General features: G+C 51.1%; 3 protein-coding genes across 3 annotated transcripts; 1 reads left to right on the forward strand and 2 right to left on the reverse strand.

The window, feature by feature from the left end:
- Positions 1-207: 207 nt before the first annotated feature.
- On the forward strand, positions 208-1956 carry LTHEOB_8163 (Cytochrome p450; the record flags this gene model as incomplete). Its single annotated transcript, XM_035517610.1, has 5 exons — positions 208-240; positions 293-512; positions 574-1499; positions 1570-1748; positions 1800-1956. 5 exons carry the CDS (start codon positions 208-210, stop codon positions 1954-1956), a joined length of 1515 nt encoding a protein of 504 aa, XP_035370710.1.
- Positions 1957-4174: 2218 nt separating this feature from the next.
- Positions 4175-4999, reverse strand: LTHEOB_8164 (GPI anchored cell wall protein; the record flags this gene model as incomplete). Its single annotated transcript, XM_035517611.1, has 2 exons — positions 4175-4308; positions 4384-4999. 2 exons carry the CDS (start codon positions 4997-4999, stop codon positions 4175-4177), a joined length of 750 nt encoding a protein of 249 aa, XP_035370711.1.
- Positions 5000-9349: 4350 nt separating this feature from the next.
- LTHEOB_8165 (Sugar transporter) lies at positions 9350-10903 on the reverse strand (the record flags this gene model as incomplete). Its single annotated transcript, XM_035517612.1, has 6 exons — positions 9350-9685; positions 9743-10033; positions 10089-10203; positions 10263-10470; positions 10517-10810; positions 10864-10903. 6 exons carry the CDS (start codon positions 10901-10903, stop codon positions 9350-9352), a joined length of 1284 nt encoding a protein of 427 aa, XP_035370712.1.
- Positions 10904-18318: the final 7415 nt, after the last annotated feature.

Genomic DNA, 18318 nt, shown 5'->3' on the forward strand with positions numbered 1-18318 from the left:
TGGATGAACGGGTCGCACATGGGATAAATCCTCGGCCAGCGCCCCACCTTTGAAGCGCCCATCAGCTTATCGCAAGCGACGTGCAGGATTGCATCCTTGACAGCGGCCCTTCTATTCATCCGGAATAACCTGCGCATTCACTGTTTAAGAACCTCGTTGCAAGCAAACTTGGAGAGAACGAGCGATCAACTCGTCCTCTACAACACGATGTTCCTCGTTTCACTCCTCTTCTGGGCCGCGGTGAGTGCTGCACACCTAACGCTACAACCCCCAATGCTAACACAGACAACAGTGCCTCTGGATCGCGGGCAGGTGCTTCTACAACCTGTACCTCCACCCACTGCGCTCTTACCCGGGCCCCTGGCTCTGCCGCGCCTCCTCCTTGCCCCGGATCTGGCACCGCACCGTCGGCACCAACATCTCGCACGCCCATCACGCGCACGAGAAGTACGGCCCCGTCGTGCGCCTCAGCCCCGGCGAACTCAGCTACATCAACTACGACGCCTGGAACGGTTCGAATGCCCCCCCCCATCCACCCTTCCCCACGCGCCTCCATCTGACCCCGCAACGCAGATATTTACGGCCGCAACGACGGCAATGCCGCCCTGCCAAAAGACCCAACCTTCAACTCGCCATCGCCCGACTACCCACCGGGCCTCGTCCAGGTCACCGACGGCCCGCCGCACGCGCGCCAGCGCCGCATCTTCGCGCCGGCGTTCTCCAACACCTCGCTCATGAAGCAGGAGGCCATGCTGCGCGGCCACGTGCGCAAGATGGTCGCCAAGCTGCAGCGGGCGTGCGACAGCGCCTCGTCCTCGTCCTCCCCCTCCTCAGGCGCCGAACTCGACATCTCCTCCTTCTTCAACTTCCTCACCTTCGACGTCATGGCCGACCTGGCCTTCGGCGCGCCGCTGGGGCTGCTCGACGCGGGCCAGTACACGCCGTGGGTCAAGAACGTCTTCGCCGTCTTCCGCATCCTCTCGCTGCGCGCCATCATCTTGTACTACCTGCCGCAGCTGGAGGGCCTGATGACGCGCGTGCTGGCGCGGCCGGCCATGGTGGCGGCGCGGAAGGCGCACATCGACTACGCTGCCGGGTTGGTGGATCGGAGGCTAGACGCGGATGCCAACGCGCAGACCGAGGAGAGGCCGGATGTCTGGGCGCTGGTGGAGAAGAAGATGGATGTGTTGACGCGGGAGGAGATGCATATTAACGCCGCGACGTTCATGGCGGCGGGGACGGAGACGACGGCGACGGCGTTGTGTGGGGTTGTGTGGTTTCTTGCGAGGGACGGGGGCGCGATGGGGAAGGTGACGGAGGAGGTGAGGGGGTTGAGCGGGGGGGAGGAGGACTTGACGATGGATACGTTGGCGAGGTTGCCGTATCTCAATGCGGTTATTAATGAGGCGATGCGGTTGTATCCGCCCACGCCGGATATGCTGTATAGGCTTGTGCCAGAGGGGGGCGCGATGGTCTGCGGGAAGCTTGTGCCGGCTGGGGTGAGTTGACGCGCTGTCCTCAGTTTGTTGATGGTGTGTTTTTTGCTGACGTTGGCCCCTCTGGGCGTAGACGGTGGTCGGTATCCATCAGTGGCCCGCGTACCACTCGGCGCACAACTTTGCCCGCCCGGAGGAGTTCATTCCGGAGCGGTGGCTTCCCGAAGCTTCGGTCAAAGGGGAATTTGTGAATGATGAGAGGAGGATAGTGCAGCCGTTCTCGAGGGGGCCCAGGAGCTGTATTGGGAAGAAGTAAGTTTTTTACGACCTGCAGCTGATTTTCCTATGCTTACATCCCCGCAGTCTTGCCCTGCATGAGATGCGCTTGGCCCTGGCAAGCACTTTGCGGCAGTTCGATATCGTTGCCACCGATAACAGCAAGGATTGGATGCAGCGCCAGAAATGTCATGTTGTATGGGAAAAGCCTCCACTTATGATGAAGGTCAAACCTGTGGTGTAACTAAGGTAGTGAATGACGGTTTTTGTGGGAGCTGGACCGATCCACGATGTATATGCAAGCATTTGAAACTTGGTAATTTTCCAGTCCATAAAGTAGCAGCCATGGTTGCGATGCTTTCCTCCCGCTTCATGGGCATGGGAATGAGAATGAGTGGAGTTCCACTGACTAATCCATCTTGCACGAGATATCAGGCTCTGCTGCACCGGAGGATGAATGATGCTGCAAGGGACTCTTAGGGGCGTGAGGATCACACCAGCGCAGCATTCTTCCCTCCTGGAACGCCAACGGCCATAGCGACTAGCAAGAAAAGGGGAAAGAGAGAGAGATAGAGGAGCGAGGGAGTGTGAGTATGGGCGTATTGGAGGAAAGGGCGCACAAATGAAGCTTGCGCAAAGTCGAGGTGGTGTCGGCATGATGCGCGGCGGTCATTTGCAGGTCCTGTGATGTGATCTGGAGAACATTCACAATGCCCACCGCTACAGCTGGTTTGCCTACAAAGACCATGTGACCAAATGTACTCAGACCTCGGACTGGGCGTGTAGTATGACCCATGAATAAATCATCCAATTTGGTTCTTTCTTCGTTTCCCTTTGTGGTTGGCAGCTCAGGTTCGTAATCGGTTTTGATGGAGAAGGTCTTTATGCAGGGAGAAGCGTTGCCACCGGATTACGTACTTCTATTTTCGACTCCTGCATTCTTTAGCAAGCGAGGAGGAATATATGCGTACGATAGGGAATCAAGTCTCTTAAGTAAGGGGCCAATCCCCATGTATAAGTTAAGGAATGAGTCAACGGCAGAGAATGAAGAATTTGACAAAGCGAGGGAAGGAAAAGAAGGTAACGGAAGTGGAGATAATGAGTGAAGATACTTAAGGTGAAGCTTGCTCTCTTCATCTCACCTTTGATAACCTCAATACCTCGAAAAAATGGGAAGCCAAATTACCCATGAAGGCGCTGTTCATGAGATATATCCTGGCGGCGATATCATCTTCCTTTGTGGCCCGAGTAAGGTGAAGCTTCTAGTCCATTCGATTTTTTTAACCAATGCATCGAGAGTTTTTGGTGCCATGCTTGGCCCATTCTTCAGCGAAGGACAACCGCAGACTGATTCCGGACCTCGAGAAATTCCGTTGCCAGAAGACGACCCGTTCTCTATGCAAGTCATTTTCAACATCATTCACTCTCGACGCGAGGTCTCACATAAGAAGATATCGCCAAAGCAATTGTTATCCATTGCTTACGCGGCCGACAAGTATGACCTCGTTTCTACTTTGAAATACGCCTCTTCGTGTTGGTTTTCTTCAATCCAAACACCTGGAGACGGCTTTCATCTCGAGACATACTTGCACAGCATGAAAGCTGCGTATCTTCTCAAAAATGAAGCTGCTTTGCAAACGGCAATATCTGCGATTGTCCTCGGCTACACTGGGCCATTTCTCAGTCTCTGGTCACACTTTGATGATATCATGCCACGAGAAACCATATGTATGTTTTTCTATTCAGCTCTACAGGTCTGACAGGATAGCTAAGCCCTGGTTGCAGTCGTGCTGGAAGAGAAGCGCAACAAGATTCGCCTTGATATCATAAAGCTACTCTGGCCACGAGATGGCGTGCTCGACGACCGATATGGGAACCAAACCCTCCGATGGGTTTACATGCTTCAAGCGAATGGATTACTTCCGAACAACGTTGTCAGCTCCGACCTGACGAGGATTATCATAAGGATCCAGAATGCATGCAAGCCCGATGCGTTGATGGCATGTGGAGTTGCCATAACACCTCAATCACGACTGCGTTTTCTAGCACAGTTGAATGAGCTCACAAAGTCTGCTGGGATTTGTCTCGAGAGTCTCGGCAACCGTACCGGGAGAAACACTATATTGTCAAAAGCACCTTGGCAATCATGGTTATGTGTTTTGATCATTGTTATTGCTTTTGTATACCCCTACTTTCAATAAGTTGAACATTAGTAAATAGTGAGAAGATACTCATTCGGAATTACGAGTGCCAGACTACCTCTTGAGACAGCCGAGACCCGCGACCACCCAGATGTTGTGGCTATTTTTAGACAGTGGGCGGCTTTGGCCGTCCAATCTCTGTCACGGTCACAAGGGACGTTGACGGTTGACGTGTTGGATATTCGGTCTAGACATTATGATATGGTACTCTGTTCGTGCATGAACCCGTGGGGCAAGATATAACATGAAACCATGGTGTGTTTACAGCACCAGAGCAGCGGCAAAGACACCCATAGCACCAACAATCGGCACGGCAACCCGCCCAACAGCGCCGCCTGTCGACGACGCCGTCGCAGCCGAGCCGGTCCCGCTGCTGCTACCCGTTGCGGAAGAGGCTATTATCACCAGTCAGCCAGCATTCAAGAGTAAAAAAAAAAAAAGACAAAGGAAAAGAAAACAGCAAAACTCACAACCCTCGCTTGTCGCCGCCGCCGCACCGCTGCTGCTCCCCGTCGCCTCAGCCGTCGCGCTCGCGCTCGCGCCCGCCTTGGTCGCCGCCGCCGCCGCCGCCGCCAGCTTCTCCTGGCCGGCCGTCACGTACAGCGGGCTCCACGAGATGTCGGTCCCCGTGAACGTGGCCGTCTGCGTGCCGGGGAAATCCGCGTCCTTGCCGCCGATGACGGCCGTGCAGACGGCGCGCTCGGTGCTGGCGGTGATGTCGCAGTACTCGTCCATGGTGACGTCGGCGGCAGTCGCGCCTGATGAGGCGCTGTACTGGTAGCGCATGGTGGACGGGCCTGCGATGAGCGTCATGGCGTTGCCGGGGATGCCGCAGTCGGAGGAGTCGACGTCGACGTCGTCGTCGTCGTCGTCGTTGGTCGAGGCGGTGGTGGTGGTGGTGGTGGTGGAGGGCGAGCAGGCGATCAGGTAGGTCGCGGCGGTGGCGTCGGCGGCGATGACGGAGGCGACGGGCGTGTTGTCGAAGCCTAGGTTCATCCAGCTTCTCGTGAGCGTGCTGCTCGACTCGGCCGTGGCGCCGGCAGCGGCGGTGGCGGCGGTGAGGAGGGTGGCGGCGAGCTTGGGCATTTTTGTTTGTTGTGGTGGTGGTTGTGGTGCGCAGAGCGAATGAATGTGGTAGTGACCGAATTGGAAATTGACGCGACGGATGTCAAATGAAAGGCTGCGATCGGGGTAGAGAAGGAAAGTGGATAGAGGACGGATTCAGAGAAGCTTTTGACGTTCTGCTGTGCCGCAGTATTTGCTTGACCGCAATCTTCCTTCGTGGGCGCCACTTCAGGCAGCCGTACGCCCTGGGCACTTCTACTGCCGGGCGGCAGGCCGTTGCGTTGGATGAGCGGGGCCTCTTGTAAATTGAGACGGCGGTGGCGCGATATCCGTCGCTTGGCAGGGGCGAAGGATTCGCCTCCTTGCCGTGTTCCCGAGACCCCATGTGGCTGCTCCACTCACGTCCTAATCGATAAACCCAGTACTGCGTTACACTATTGCAGAAAACGACCGTGAGATCCGGCGATACTCAGGCTATATTGAGCAAAAACTGAAAGAATGCTTCGGGCCCTCTTTTCCGCAATCATCTTGAGAACCAGAGCTATCCAGGCATTGGCCCAGAGAACGTACAAGCGTTCTTTGGAAGAGAGAACATCTTCCACAGCGTTCACTAAAGAGCCGGAAGTTTCCTCTATCCATCATATGAAGGGGCCGAATAGAATACCCTAGGCCGGTGGACATTTGAGGGTAGCAGCAACTTCACACTTTTGCTTGTGATCTCGTGGGACTGCTCCGATCCCCAGGTTTCTGTCTTCCAACTTAGCCACGTTACCTACTCTATAGATGACTGCTAGACTTTGCTAATTCTTAGGAATTGCAGATTCCTCGAGTTTAAGATAACGACCGTCGACTGTGTTTTTAGAGATGCTCTTTCGAACCATTATTTAAGTCCTCAGAAACAAAGTTATATCGAACTGTGAATGCAAACTGGCCAATCTCTTTCATATTCTTTTTTCGTTTTTGGATCGTAAATCGTTAGGGCTAGTTTTATTTCCAATATTTCCTCTGGAGAATCCAGGTAAACAAATAATACGTTGAGAGAAAATGGAAACAACCCAATTCCTACGAAGAAAAACAAGGGATACACCTTTCCCATGGCACAACCCACTATCCCAGGCGAACGTCTTGCCAAACTGGATTAGCTGCATGAAACGCATCGATATGGACATGGCCAAGACCAATGCGATAGGCAATACCATCCTCCCATTCGACAAGGAGAACATGATAACAATTGAGGAACTTTACTTCGAACTTTCCTGTATCATACCTTTGGCAATAAAGGTCCCATTTTCTTGTTGGCCCGCAGTCTTGGCGTGGTACCGAGATGTTGTCCAAGAGTGTTTCATCCAAATCCAAAGGGTCGTCAGCAGGAAACGAAATTTCGCGTCGTGGGCTGCTGGTGAATCTTGACAGGGCGATGAGTCCAGTATTCCGTTCGATGGGTGGGCGATTTTTAAGGGAGACATCTAGACGAATGGTCCCGGCTTTGTGCTTTGTACTGTCGTACACGATCGCTTCTAACCATCGCCAGCTGCTATGCCGTTCTGGACTAAGCCACATCCCTCCTGGATCTCCCTCGTCTAGGTAGCTTTTCGTATCGATGGAAAGACAAAAGCCTTGGAATGTCAAGATGGTGGAGCCTTGAATGGGCGACATTGCATTGCCCTCATCCTGACCCAGTGCCACAGGGTGAGGGAAGTAGAGATCCGGTTTCGACGGATGGACATACACGAACTGAGGGTAACTAAGATCTGGTCGTAGGTTTAAGCACTTCCATCCAAGCTCACGCCAGTTTGCACACCGAAACTCTTGACTGGAAAGGAGGCGCTCGGGCCCATTTGCTGTTCTACATTTCCAGAGAATGGATGGAACAGTGAGATCAGTGATCGGGCTGTACTGAACTCCATGATCCCAACCAGCCCAGCTCCAGCTTGGGGTTGGAAGTCCTGGAATGTTCCGCCGGTGTTCACGTTTCCAATACTCGATGGTATCACTCCTCTCCTTCTGGGAGGTTTCTTTAGATAGTTCTCGGTATATTCGTGAAAAGTCAAACGGTGAATCGGTCGTCCATAGAAGTGCTTCATCAAGAACGGTGGCCGGGAGGTTGAAAAAATGCGTAGATGATGTTCCCCTGCTCAGAAGCTCCAGAATCCCTGAGAATGCCGAAAAAATGTCGGTCTCGTGAGTCATGGTGCGACGAGAGTATGCGCTGACACATCCTCGGTAGTCTTGCCATTGCGTACACATCTGATTGCACAGTCGTCCGATGGGGTCGATGCTTTGGGGGAACACCGGTGTCCTTTCCGGCGGCAGGTGGGCGTTAAGCTCCTCGAAGTACATCGTATGTCCGCACATGAATCGAAGCTGTTTCTCAGTCACGAATAGGAGACGGGAAGACATTTTTCTTTCTTGATACGTCCACGCAAGTTTGCTCCAAGGTGATAGGGTGACTGCTTCCAGACTGCTCTCGTACGAAACGTCTCGCGCAGATGCAAGCTCCATGCCTTGCACCTGTCTAATGTAAGTATCGCTTCGAGGAATGCTGATTCCAGGGAGGCCATCATTAGCAGATGACCCATACGCATCCACGATAGTGACAGCCGCATCTCTGTAGATAGACCCGATCTTGTTTTGGAGGGCTGCCTTTGCAGCCGCATCGTCCTGACGAACGCAAAGTGAAGCCACCCAGAGGTACCGTAGTCCGATGTGCCTTGTGAGCTCTGCCGCATCCTTGATGGTCCTTGGTATCTGCAATGCATCGCTGAAGAGGCCATTGGGTTTTTCCAGTATCTCCTTGGTGCTTGTCTCGTAGCAGACATGTTTCACCTCACCCGGCACATAGCTAAGAGCGGCGTATTTGCAATTTCCACTCACGCTTTTTACACAGCCATCCACCAAGTCCATCAGCAGAAAGTCGTGGACCGCTATCTCCTGAGGTTCCGCACCATGGCTTGATTCGCATGCTGCAAGCCAGTCGCATCCAGAATCAGTCCCAACAAGCTTTGCAGGGATCCTTCGTCCATCTCCTGGACGTGTCCCAATTCGGTAAATGACTGGACGATGGTGCAAAACTTCACAAGGTTCATAGCTATAGGCATCGAGCCCCAAGTATCCAAGTGGCTTTGGGAAGTTATAAGGTCCGAATCCCAGGCCGCTGCGGAGAGAGAGTGCGCCATCGAAATTCTGATAAACCGGGCGCAGAAGTTGGTACCCATGTGTGATTAGACTGCAAAACGAACAAGAGGTTTGTTGGCCATGGTATTGAGGTGTTCCAATGTAGATGTTTTCATCCGGATCAGACTTGTCAACGAGTTGCCTGAAGTCAATATGCCGACACAGTTCGCACAGGTATCCAGGGTCAGCTTGAGATAGGCCGGGTGGATTCTCGATCCACCATTTCTCGTGACATTCAGGTACGACGGCTTTCCAGGACTCAGAGGCATTGTCCCATTTGTGGTTCTGGTATGTGATTGGTTTCCTGGGCTTGTGGTTATGGTCCGCGTTTTCGTGGTGTACCTTAAGGCCTGAGCTCAGTTTCACTTCAGGTTCGTGTGATTGGGAACTTGATGCAGCTAGTTCTTTGGAGTCCTTGGCACAGCCAGGATTCCCATGATCGAAGGTATTTTGACGCGCAGCTTCCCCTTCTGACATCTTGACCAATCCCGTCTTTCGCTACGCTAATAGTAAGCGAAGAGTTAAGACCATAATTAGAATAAAAAGGCAATTACCAAGTGAAAATTCCCAAATGCTATCCGAGATAGGCGTCAACGCTCATAGAGCGATCTTGCTTGCTATGCAACTGGGTGTCACCCATGGATATCATCCAGAAGAAATTTGAGCAACGGCAGGGGGTAGCTTCAGCACCAGAAGAAGACAGTCAAGAGCTTATGCACAAATAACTGGCAACATCTGGTCCTCTGCGGGGTTTCAGCTACAAGAGAAAATTTTTTCATCATCTGACAGGGCTGTGCAGCCCATCTATTCCTGATCTGTAGGATCCCCGCTTGTCAAGGTTTGCTGCGCCGCAGAGATGCGGCCGACGGATGCCACCACCACAACAGACAAGAAAAGGGGGCACTCGCATGTCTCGCCCACGCGCTTACTGATAAAATGTTGCACTGTGTCCTGCAGGAGCCTTGTATTTAGATGAGGAACCTGAGCTGGTTATAAAGCGACTAATCCGGGGAACTCCCCCTCAACCATAGCGCCAGTCTTTCCGGTGCATTCAACTTGATGGATCTCTAGCATCTATCGCGACATGGAATTATATCATGTTAAATGTTCCGACTTTTAAGCACGCATGTGAAAAATTTATCAGCCAATTCTTTGCGTTCTACCGCATTACTGCAAGCTGATACGGGCGTCCGTGCTTTAGTCCCTCTCAGCATCCTCCAACTGCACTACAGTAGCTTTTGGTAGGTTCTCTGGGTCTCCATTACTCTTAAGCACAGCCATGTCGTAGCTGAGGCTAGAGGTCTTGTAGCCTTTGAACTTCCAAGCCGGTATTCTTGCAGCAAAGAGCTCGTCCATCTCCTCAAGTGTACGGTCCTTCAGCTCTGGCATGCATAGCCAGACCCAGATCGCCCCAAGCGCAGAAAAGCCGCCCCAAACATAGCCCAAATTAGCACCGAGGCCAGCGTATGCCGGGTTCATCAAGTATGGTGTAGTAAACACAACTACAAAGCCAACAACGACATTCACGGCAGTCTAGAAGGAAGATTCAGTGAGACGGGCACGCACCGCATAAGAGGCATGTAGACTTACTGCGATACTCATCGTCTTCTCGCGTAACGATGAGGATCCAACTTCTGCTGCAGTGATGTACGCCGCTGGGCCCAGAGTCATGTGCAGAATGGCGGCGTAAATGATGAATGAAGCCACCATTCCATGGGTGTCGCTGGCAGATCTGTCCGGCTTTGCACCAAGAGCTCCGATGAGGCAGAGGAAGACTGCCTGGAAAATGCAGCCGTAGAACGTGACACTCCGGCGCCCAAGAGAATCAAAGATTATCATGCCGATGATGGCCGTGACCATGGAAACACCATTGTTGATTGCCTGAGCCGAGAATATGAGTAAATTTGGTTCATCAACAGAGTATGAGACTACTAACCGCGTACGCAAAGGCCATCTTTGCGAGGCCAACCTGTTTGTAGAAGGTCGGCCCGTAACTGCTCGAGAATGTCACACCTGTCAGTTGTTGCAGGGCCATTATCCCAGTGGCGATCCTGATGAGAACTTATTAGTACGCGCCTTGATGAATTACTGTGCACTTGACCGAGCTTACCATGTGCGGCGAAGGTTTGTGCCCTTGAATAGACTACTCCACGGTTCCTTCTTTCTCACGCCTTCGACCTGTTGTGTAAAGTCCTCCCTCATGGTAGCGAGTTCAATGTTGACAAGTCCATCTTGGACATCCTTCGCGGGGCGAAGTTTCTCCAAAATTGCAAGAGCTTCATCTTCCCGGTCTCTGGAAAGGAGCCATCGCGGAGATTCTGACAGGTCAGCACATTAAGTAAATGTAGAAGTATAGCATCATACCTGGAGTGAAGGGCAATCCAACTATGATGATGACGGCGGGCAAGGCCTGCAGGCCTGAAGCAACCATCCACCCGGCTTGAGTAGCAATCTTGGCCATTTCGTTATTGACGATGCCGGCAATCAAGGAGCCGAAAGTCAAAAACAGTTGGAGAGATCCAACAAAGAAGCCACGCAGGGGTGCGGGCGATACTTCCGATTGGTAGGTCGGAGTAACGTTTTCGACAAGGCCTACGGCTGTGTAGATAAGGATGCGCCCGACGGTAAATTGTGCGACAGTCTTGCTCGTTACTTGAACTGGAACGCATTGTAAGTATTGCAGACTTAATCATACAGAAGATTCAGCATACCGATCACACCGACAATCTGTGTGAAGCAGGTCAAAAACATGGTTTTCTTATGGCCAAGTTTTTCGGTCATTGTTCCCACAATGAGGGTTCCAGCCAGTTTTCCCAGAAGTGCAAGACTATCAAAGTATATCAGTGAAGTGTGCGGTGATTGTATTCAGCGGCAATTGCATTACCTATTCATCAAAGACGCGACTTTGGGAGTAAGCGCGCAGGACCCATCAGAATCGCAGGTTCCGAATTGTTTTGCAAACGGTGCAAATGCCTGAACACCCGCAAACGATGCGCCATCGCTGGAGAACGTCGTCAACCACGGTGCTTGCTTTCGACGAGCCGTAGAAAAACTTACTATCCTTGAGACAAGTTAGCCTCTCATCATGAGTTGGTCATTGTCATCTTGACTAAGGCAAACATACCAAAAAATACGCTGCCCAATGAATAGACAGAGCAAGTAAAAATGAGGCGTGCCGTGACGGAACTCCAAGCACTTCCGCTCACGAATATCGTTCCTCTACCTCCCATAGTGTCGATCACCAATTGAACCGTCTATGGCAACCGAGATGAGAGATTCGAGGACGAGATCTGGGGTGTCGATCCGAGAATGAGGACCGGGAAAGAATTCCGGGGAAAACAACTTATATGGGCCTCCATTTGTTGCATGCATCCAGCTAGTGCAAAGATTTTGCAATCGGCAATCCTTCAGTGAGACCGACGCCATTTCTCTGGGGAATGCTTATTACCCGGTCCTGAAGCTTGCTCGCAAAGATGGTTATGATTGGCCAGGACCCCTAATTCCGGGGATGTGGGGCATGCGGGGTTGGACGGACCCATAACGGCAGGCAAGTTTTGGTCCGATCGGATGGAAAAGACAAATGCCGAGTAGAAAAAGACTAAGCATCCTCAGGCAATGATCATCTGCCGAGGGATTAAATGAAAGTTGCTAGGATCCTCGTCTCTTCAAAATGGCAAAGCTGCCGAGTTTGCTACGAACTTCCCCAGCTTTGACATTCGGAACACAGACCATTGCATCGACAACGTTCATTACTAAAATTGTAGATTGCCATTTCAAACAAATATGACCTTCGAGTTCGACGTCATCGTTTATGGCTCAACGTCTGGAGCTGTCGCCGCAGCTATACAAAGTGCGAAACTTGGTCGTCACGTGGCCCTGGTCTCACCTCACAGCCATATCGGTAGGCATTCCAATATACCTGTATTGCATATCATCCGAAAACTAATAGAAGTATTAGGTGGTATTCAAATCGAAGGCCTTGGGGCAAGCGATATTGACAATCAAGCCGAGTTCCAGAATTCTGGAACAGTCGGAGGGCTGGCACTAGAGCTTCATCGCCGCATCAGCTCTTACTACGGTAGACTTGAACGTCTTGATGAGGTTGTCCAAAAAGGGATTAAGGATCCCACTGTATGGCGGTTTGAATCAAGCGTGGCTGAAGCAGTCATAAAGAAATGGCTAAGTGAATACAGCACCCTACACATCATTTACGTATGATTATCTCCTGGCATCCTGCAAATAACAAACCGAAGCCTAATTTAATTCTATATACAGGGGCGGCTTGCCACAGAGAATGCTGTTGAGAAACAAGGCAATACGTTGCAGCGAATCAGGCTTTCCGACGGCAAAGTCCTTACAGGCCGGGTGAGTTTTTAGAAGATCCGTTCGATCGAATACATGATTGAACCGAGACCAGGCATTCATTGAAGCATCATACGAAGGGGATTTGTTGGCTGCCGCTGGAGTGTCCACGGTAATCGGTCGTGAAGCATCCAGCGCCCACGGAGAAAGCCTGGCCGGTGTGCGAGCGGAGACGCCATACCGGCAATTCAATATACCGATTGACCCCTACCGTATTCCCCAGGATCCCTCCAGCGGACTACTTTTTGGAGTCTCTCCTGAGCCATTTGGAGAGCCGGGGCAGGGAGATGCTCACCTCGCAGCATATTCGTTCCGCATCCCGTTGACGAAGGATGCGTCTAACCAAAAGCCAATCACTAAGCCCGATGGATACAACCCAGATCACTACGAGCTCCACAGGCGCTTTGCCAAAGCGGGAGGGGAATGGTATACGCCTACAGCTCGTTTGCCGAATGGGAAGACGGATTTGATCGGATCAGAAGCCGTTCTGGCAACTGACCTGCTTGGGATGAACGACGGCTGGCCAACGGGCGACTTCGAGGCTCGACAGAAGATCCTTCAGGAAACGACGACTTTCACGAAAGGCCTGCTGTATTTCTTCACAAGCGACCCGAGTCTGCCCCAGGACGTGAGAGATGAATGGAGCAAATGGGGCTATTGCGCCGATGAATTTCCAGACAACGACCATTTCCCCCGCCAACTATACGTGCGGGATGCACGGCGGATGGTATCTGACTACGTCATCACTCAACACACGGCTTCGCAAGGTGGCGATGAGCCAGTCGACGACCCTGTCACTGTGGCTTGCTGGCCTACTGATACTCACTGCGCGCGCCGTATTGTCCGTGACGGCCATGTCCACAACGAAGGTTTCATCTTCAAGGATGGACATCTTTGGCGACCATTTGGGGTCTCATATCGATCCCTGGTACCTCGAAAGTCGGAAGCTCGGAATCTCATTACGGCAACATGTCCTTCATCGACACATGTTGGTTACGGTATGTGTGCTCTGTGAAAAGTTTCTTCTGCATAGACGCTAACGCAAACATCAAAGGGGCGGTACGTCTGGAGCATCAGTTCTATGCTCTAGGTCAAACCTGCGCCCATTCGTGTGACCTGCTCTTGAGAAACCCACAAGACATCCAGGACATTCCTTATGCAGAACTTAAGCAGCGGCTGGAAGCGGATGGGCTTACTCTGGACGCGAGTCATATTGCTATGCCTGATATACCGTAGAGGTCACCCGAGTGTGTACATCTGGTTCATCAGCCGCGATATCAGCGGATTAATATGTTGTAGAAATTGGATCGTGGGTTACCATGGAAATAATTTTCCACTTATCTATGCTACTATTCTAGACAATTTGGCAAATTTCACTGCTATTAAATATTCTCTCATTTCCTCTAGGCGATTGTTTGGAAGGCACATAGAAGAAATCGACGATGGATTGCTTCGGAATATTTGACAATCAAGACGACGGGCCTGTCGAAACATAAGTTGCGATCGCTATCTTAGAGCGGGTCATATCAAGCTTACAGTAATCTCGTCTATTGGTCGATTTTTTCATTGACCGTGAGATCGTCCACGAAAAAGGAAAAACAGTATGAATGACGGGATCTAATCTACGCAATGGAAAAGTCCTCGCTGTGTTTGAGTTTGATTTCCTTGGGTGAACACTCGGACCCGCATTGACCGTCATTGCCGTGTGATTCGCATTTCTGAAGAGCTCCTGTCCCGCTTAAAATCTCGTAATGACAGGAACGCAGCTGCAAAATAACGCAATAGCACTCAGAGACACTCACCAAAACCTCTTCTGTCTGGTATTCCGAGAAACCTTGGAAGGGTTTGTAGTGTAGCTGGGAAGTGACTCCATTATCCACCTTAAGGCCCTTCCAGGTGCCGCAATCGATTAGCCTAACGAAGCCACTGATCACACGCTTTCCACGGATAATCAGACGGTTGCTGCCTGATTCTGTATCTTGCACAAAAGCTTCGTTGCCAACATGGATAGGCTTCCGCGGAGTACCATCCAGCCAGTCATATACCCAAGAAGAGCCTTCCGAACTAAAGCTCGGGAAAACAATGCCGAACCGTCTTACAAAGTAAGTTGCCAGATCTTCGAATGTTTTCTTGCTCGAAAGCCCATAGTCTGGGACCATTTGAGGATGGCTGTCCTTCTCCACTATGCCGAGCAAGGCGAACACTTTGTCCCGTGGATCCGACGCTTTTCCACCTTGGGTGGCACAGAACATCCATGGAAGTCTTTCGATCGGTTGGGCCCCTCTGAGGCCGTAATGGAGCAGCATTTCAGGGAATGAGACGTTGTCCGATTGTGCGTGTTTGTCGTTCGAATGGTACGTTCGATGGTGGTATGTATCGCAAAAATCGGCAAACATTCGCCATGACACCATTTTGTCGCCACACATAAGGACAGCGCGACGGGCCAGCATGATTTCTTGCAATACCCAAAGTCTTTTGAACCATTCTCGTCGAAGCATCGAGTTCGCTTGTTTGACTTGAGCGCTGGAAATTTGCGCCTCTATCTTGTTGTTCAAAAAGTTGATGAACTCGTCACTATCGCGAGTGGCTTCGCCCAGGTAAACTACGACACGCGAAGCCGTACTGTAGATCTTGGACATGATGGACACTTGCTGATTCCTCTCCTCAAGCATTGATTGGTTGATGCAGATGGCGTCGATCCATAAGACTCTAGTCTCGCTTTCTAGACGAAGGTGTCGTAAGGCAGCCTCACAATTCCGAGTAATAGGAATTCTCTTATCTTCAGGCTCGCATGAAATGGCCCCGGTGAGACTTTTGTCGCCATTCTCATCTGCCCATGTGTACGACAAGGCTTCGTAGTCTGGTGCTTCAGCCAGATCGACGTGGATTATGTCGCAGCGGAGGCTGCTGTAGAATGATCCTGGAGGTAAGACGACAAGTCGAATATCGTTCCTCCCTTCGAGTTTGTCGTAATGGTAAAGATCTGTTCTCAGTTCAGTCCTGGTGAGAGCGCCTGAGATTATTTTCCGATGGCTTAGGCTCGGAGTGGTATTGGAGGACATTTTTGGGGAAATGAGCCTGTAGAGCGCAGCGCATAATGTGGGCACGGTTGTTGTGAAGAAGAAATGGCACAAGAAAAAAAAAAAAACCGTCAGCAGAACGCAGGGCTGACGTGGCATATTGCCAAGGCTGAGGTGGCTCAGCTTATGCTGCATACCCAATCAGAGCTACTCGCCAAGTCCCATAATTGGAGAAAGTCTCCGATCCGCAGAAACGCATGATATCAATCCTGCTAGCAAATTATTGCCTTTGATAATGGTCGCGAGACTCGCAGCTTGAATGCTACCAACATGTATACGGGGCATAGCCTGTCGTGATCTGCTTGTGATGCTTTAAAGGGGTGTCTCCATGTAGCCAGATCTATGTTCGCGCATTCTACCTGGCCACCCGGCTACTGAGTATGCACACCATACTTGCGTGTTTAGCGCGCTGGGATGTACTGCCACCACGTTGAAGTAGTTGGCGTAAGAGAACTGCCCCACAATCGTGTCACGAATGGCTTAGATAGGTAGCATACTGTGAGGCGAAGGGAAGTGCACCCGTCTCCGTACCCTCAATGTCTTCATTTTTGGCTGGGCCGGAAAGGAGACCTAGCTTGTCTACACTTAGCTACTCACTGTAGCAGAGGTCTCCTGGATTCCATCCAAATCCCCAATCCTTTACAAACAGGTTGCTCGTGTGGCGCCCTTGCTAATGGTGCCCCGATCTCCTGCGGCGCAGGCGAGCTTCCCGGTCGCATAAAATATCCAAAACAATTAAAAGTGATATTTAGAGACTGAATCCCAGTATGATACTCCCTAACCACTAGAGACTATTCAGTTCCATCGGTATGATTGCTTGAATGCGACAATGAGGTGATCTGCACGTCCAGTTACCAAGCACGCTCTTGTATATCTTGTCAGTCGTCTGAGAGTATTACCTCATCTCCTTTCACAGTGCTGGATGTACAAGTCTCCCCACGTCTGCGGCAACGGCGGTAGGTCAGCCTCACGTGTCCCAACAAATTTTCTTCCCGTCTGTGCTGCGGTATCTGAATCGCATGGGCCTTGACACATGGGCTGAGATGTGCAGAATACCAGTGACAGTTGAATGCATGAAAGTCCTGAAAAGCAGCCCAGACGCTGTTATTGATGGCATTTTATGGGACTCCGTTCCACTTGTCGCGTTTCGCACGTGCTTCATGGCGCTGGTCGTCCTATTTTTAAGGGCCCATGGGGAATATCATAAAATGCGGAGGCATTCGTGCTTGTCCTAAAAGGAAGGTCAGTCGATGTAACAATACGACAGATCTCTTTCAGCATAACATGTTTGTCACTGCTTGACAGATGTACACTAATTTCTATAGCAGCTCACAAACCACGAGGCCCGAGCGGACAGGCTTTCCCGCTCCGGTGGGATCATTTGACTGGGTGATGAGAGATATCAGGAGCTATAGAACAACATCTCTTCTCTATTGCTAGAGCAGATTTTACTAGACAGGGCTTGAGGGCGTCGAGAGCCTTGGCTACCAGACTTACTTCATGGGTGGCGTCCCGGACCCACTTCTCACTGGCCAGATTGAGGGCGATTTGGAGAAATCAAGGCCATGTACGTCCGTAGCAAGGGCTCTTTCCAGATCCAGACGAACTGCAACACTGTCACCTCTCATCCACCAATGCAATCATGGGCACGCCGAGTCCTCATACCAGTAAGAGCCGTAATATCCGTGTCACGAAGGGGTCAATGCGCGGGGATCCATGAGCAGCTCTCACACAGCAACCGACAACGGTAAAACATCTCTTCTCCTCATGTGGTACATGGGTACCACTGGAAATTTTGCGTCTCGTCTTTTGCCACATGGAAAGAATTGTTGAGAGTACACTCACACTCAGCAGTTACCGCTTCGTTGAGCCGAAAAAAGAAAATAAAAACTGGAGCTTTACCACATCGCGACACATCATATCGGCGGCACCACGGCAGCGCTCCCGGGCCCGTTTCATCGGATACATCGATCTGGAAAGGTTGCAAATCACGAAGCTTTCTTCCAATAGCAGGCGATCCTACCGTAGCCCTACCGTAGCCCTAAAAAAAAAACAAGCAAATTAATTGTGTTGACTCCTGCGTCGCAAAATTTGTAACATGAAGAAAAAGCAAAGCACTGGGATCAGTCGCATGCACCAGGTCAGCAACTTTCGAGTTGGTAACAGAAAGTTGCTATTCCGACGACGTCCTTCCTTTTACAATCGGAACTTTTCAAGTAACTCCACCAATCTCGAGTTGATTCTAGGTGACGCGCGTATGTGGCTAATCTTTATAGAAAAATAGGGAAGAACGGTGCACGCCCCTACACTTGCGTTGAGGGGTCATGTCACAGATCACACATTTACCCGGAGGCTCCACAATTTATCCAGAACAAAAAAGACTCGCGTGTTTAACTTGCTTATTGCCGGCTTCACTTTCACCCTTTCAAATAAAACAAGGGTGTACACAGTTCCGGTAAGTCGGTTGCGGGTAGTCAGATAGCCAAGCATCGGTTTCAGGCTATGCTGGTGATCGGACGTAAGTGCCTGACACAGCAAAAAGACAGCAATCTCGCTAGCCCTCATTGTGTGGAATGAGCAGAAGTCCGCTCTCTGTTGGCCTACCGTGACATGTATGCTTGCTGGAAACTTGATGCATCGTACGTTTCTTGGGGATTTTCTTGGTGTGAGAGTAATAGGAATCTGGTTACCCTGGGCGTTTCACCTACACGTGCTGGATATAAG

The sequence above is a fragment of the Lasiodiplodia theobromae genome, assembly GCF_012971845.1.
Source record: "Lasiodiplodia theobromae strain AM2As chromosome Unknown scaffold_25, whole genome shotgun sequence".
NCBI classification, from domain to species: domain Eukaryota; kingdom Fungi; phylum Ascomycota; class Dothideomycetes; order Botryosphaeriales; family Botryosphaeriaceae; genus Lasiodiplodia; species Lasiodiplodia theobromae.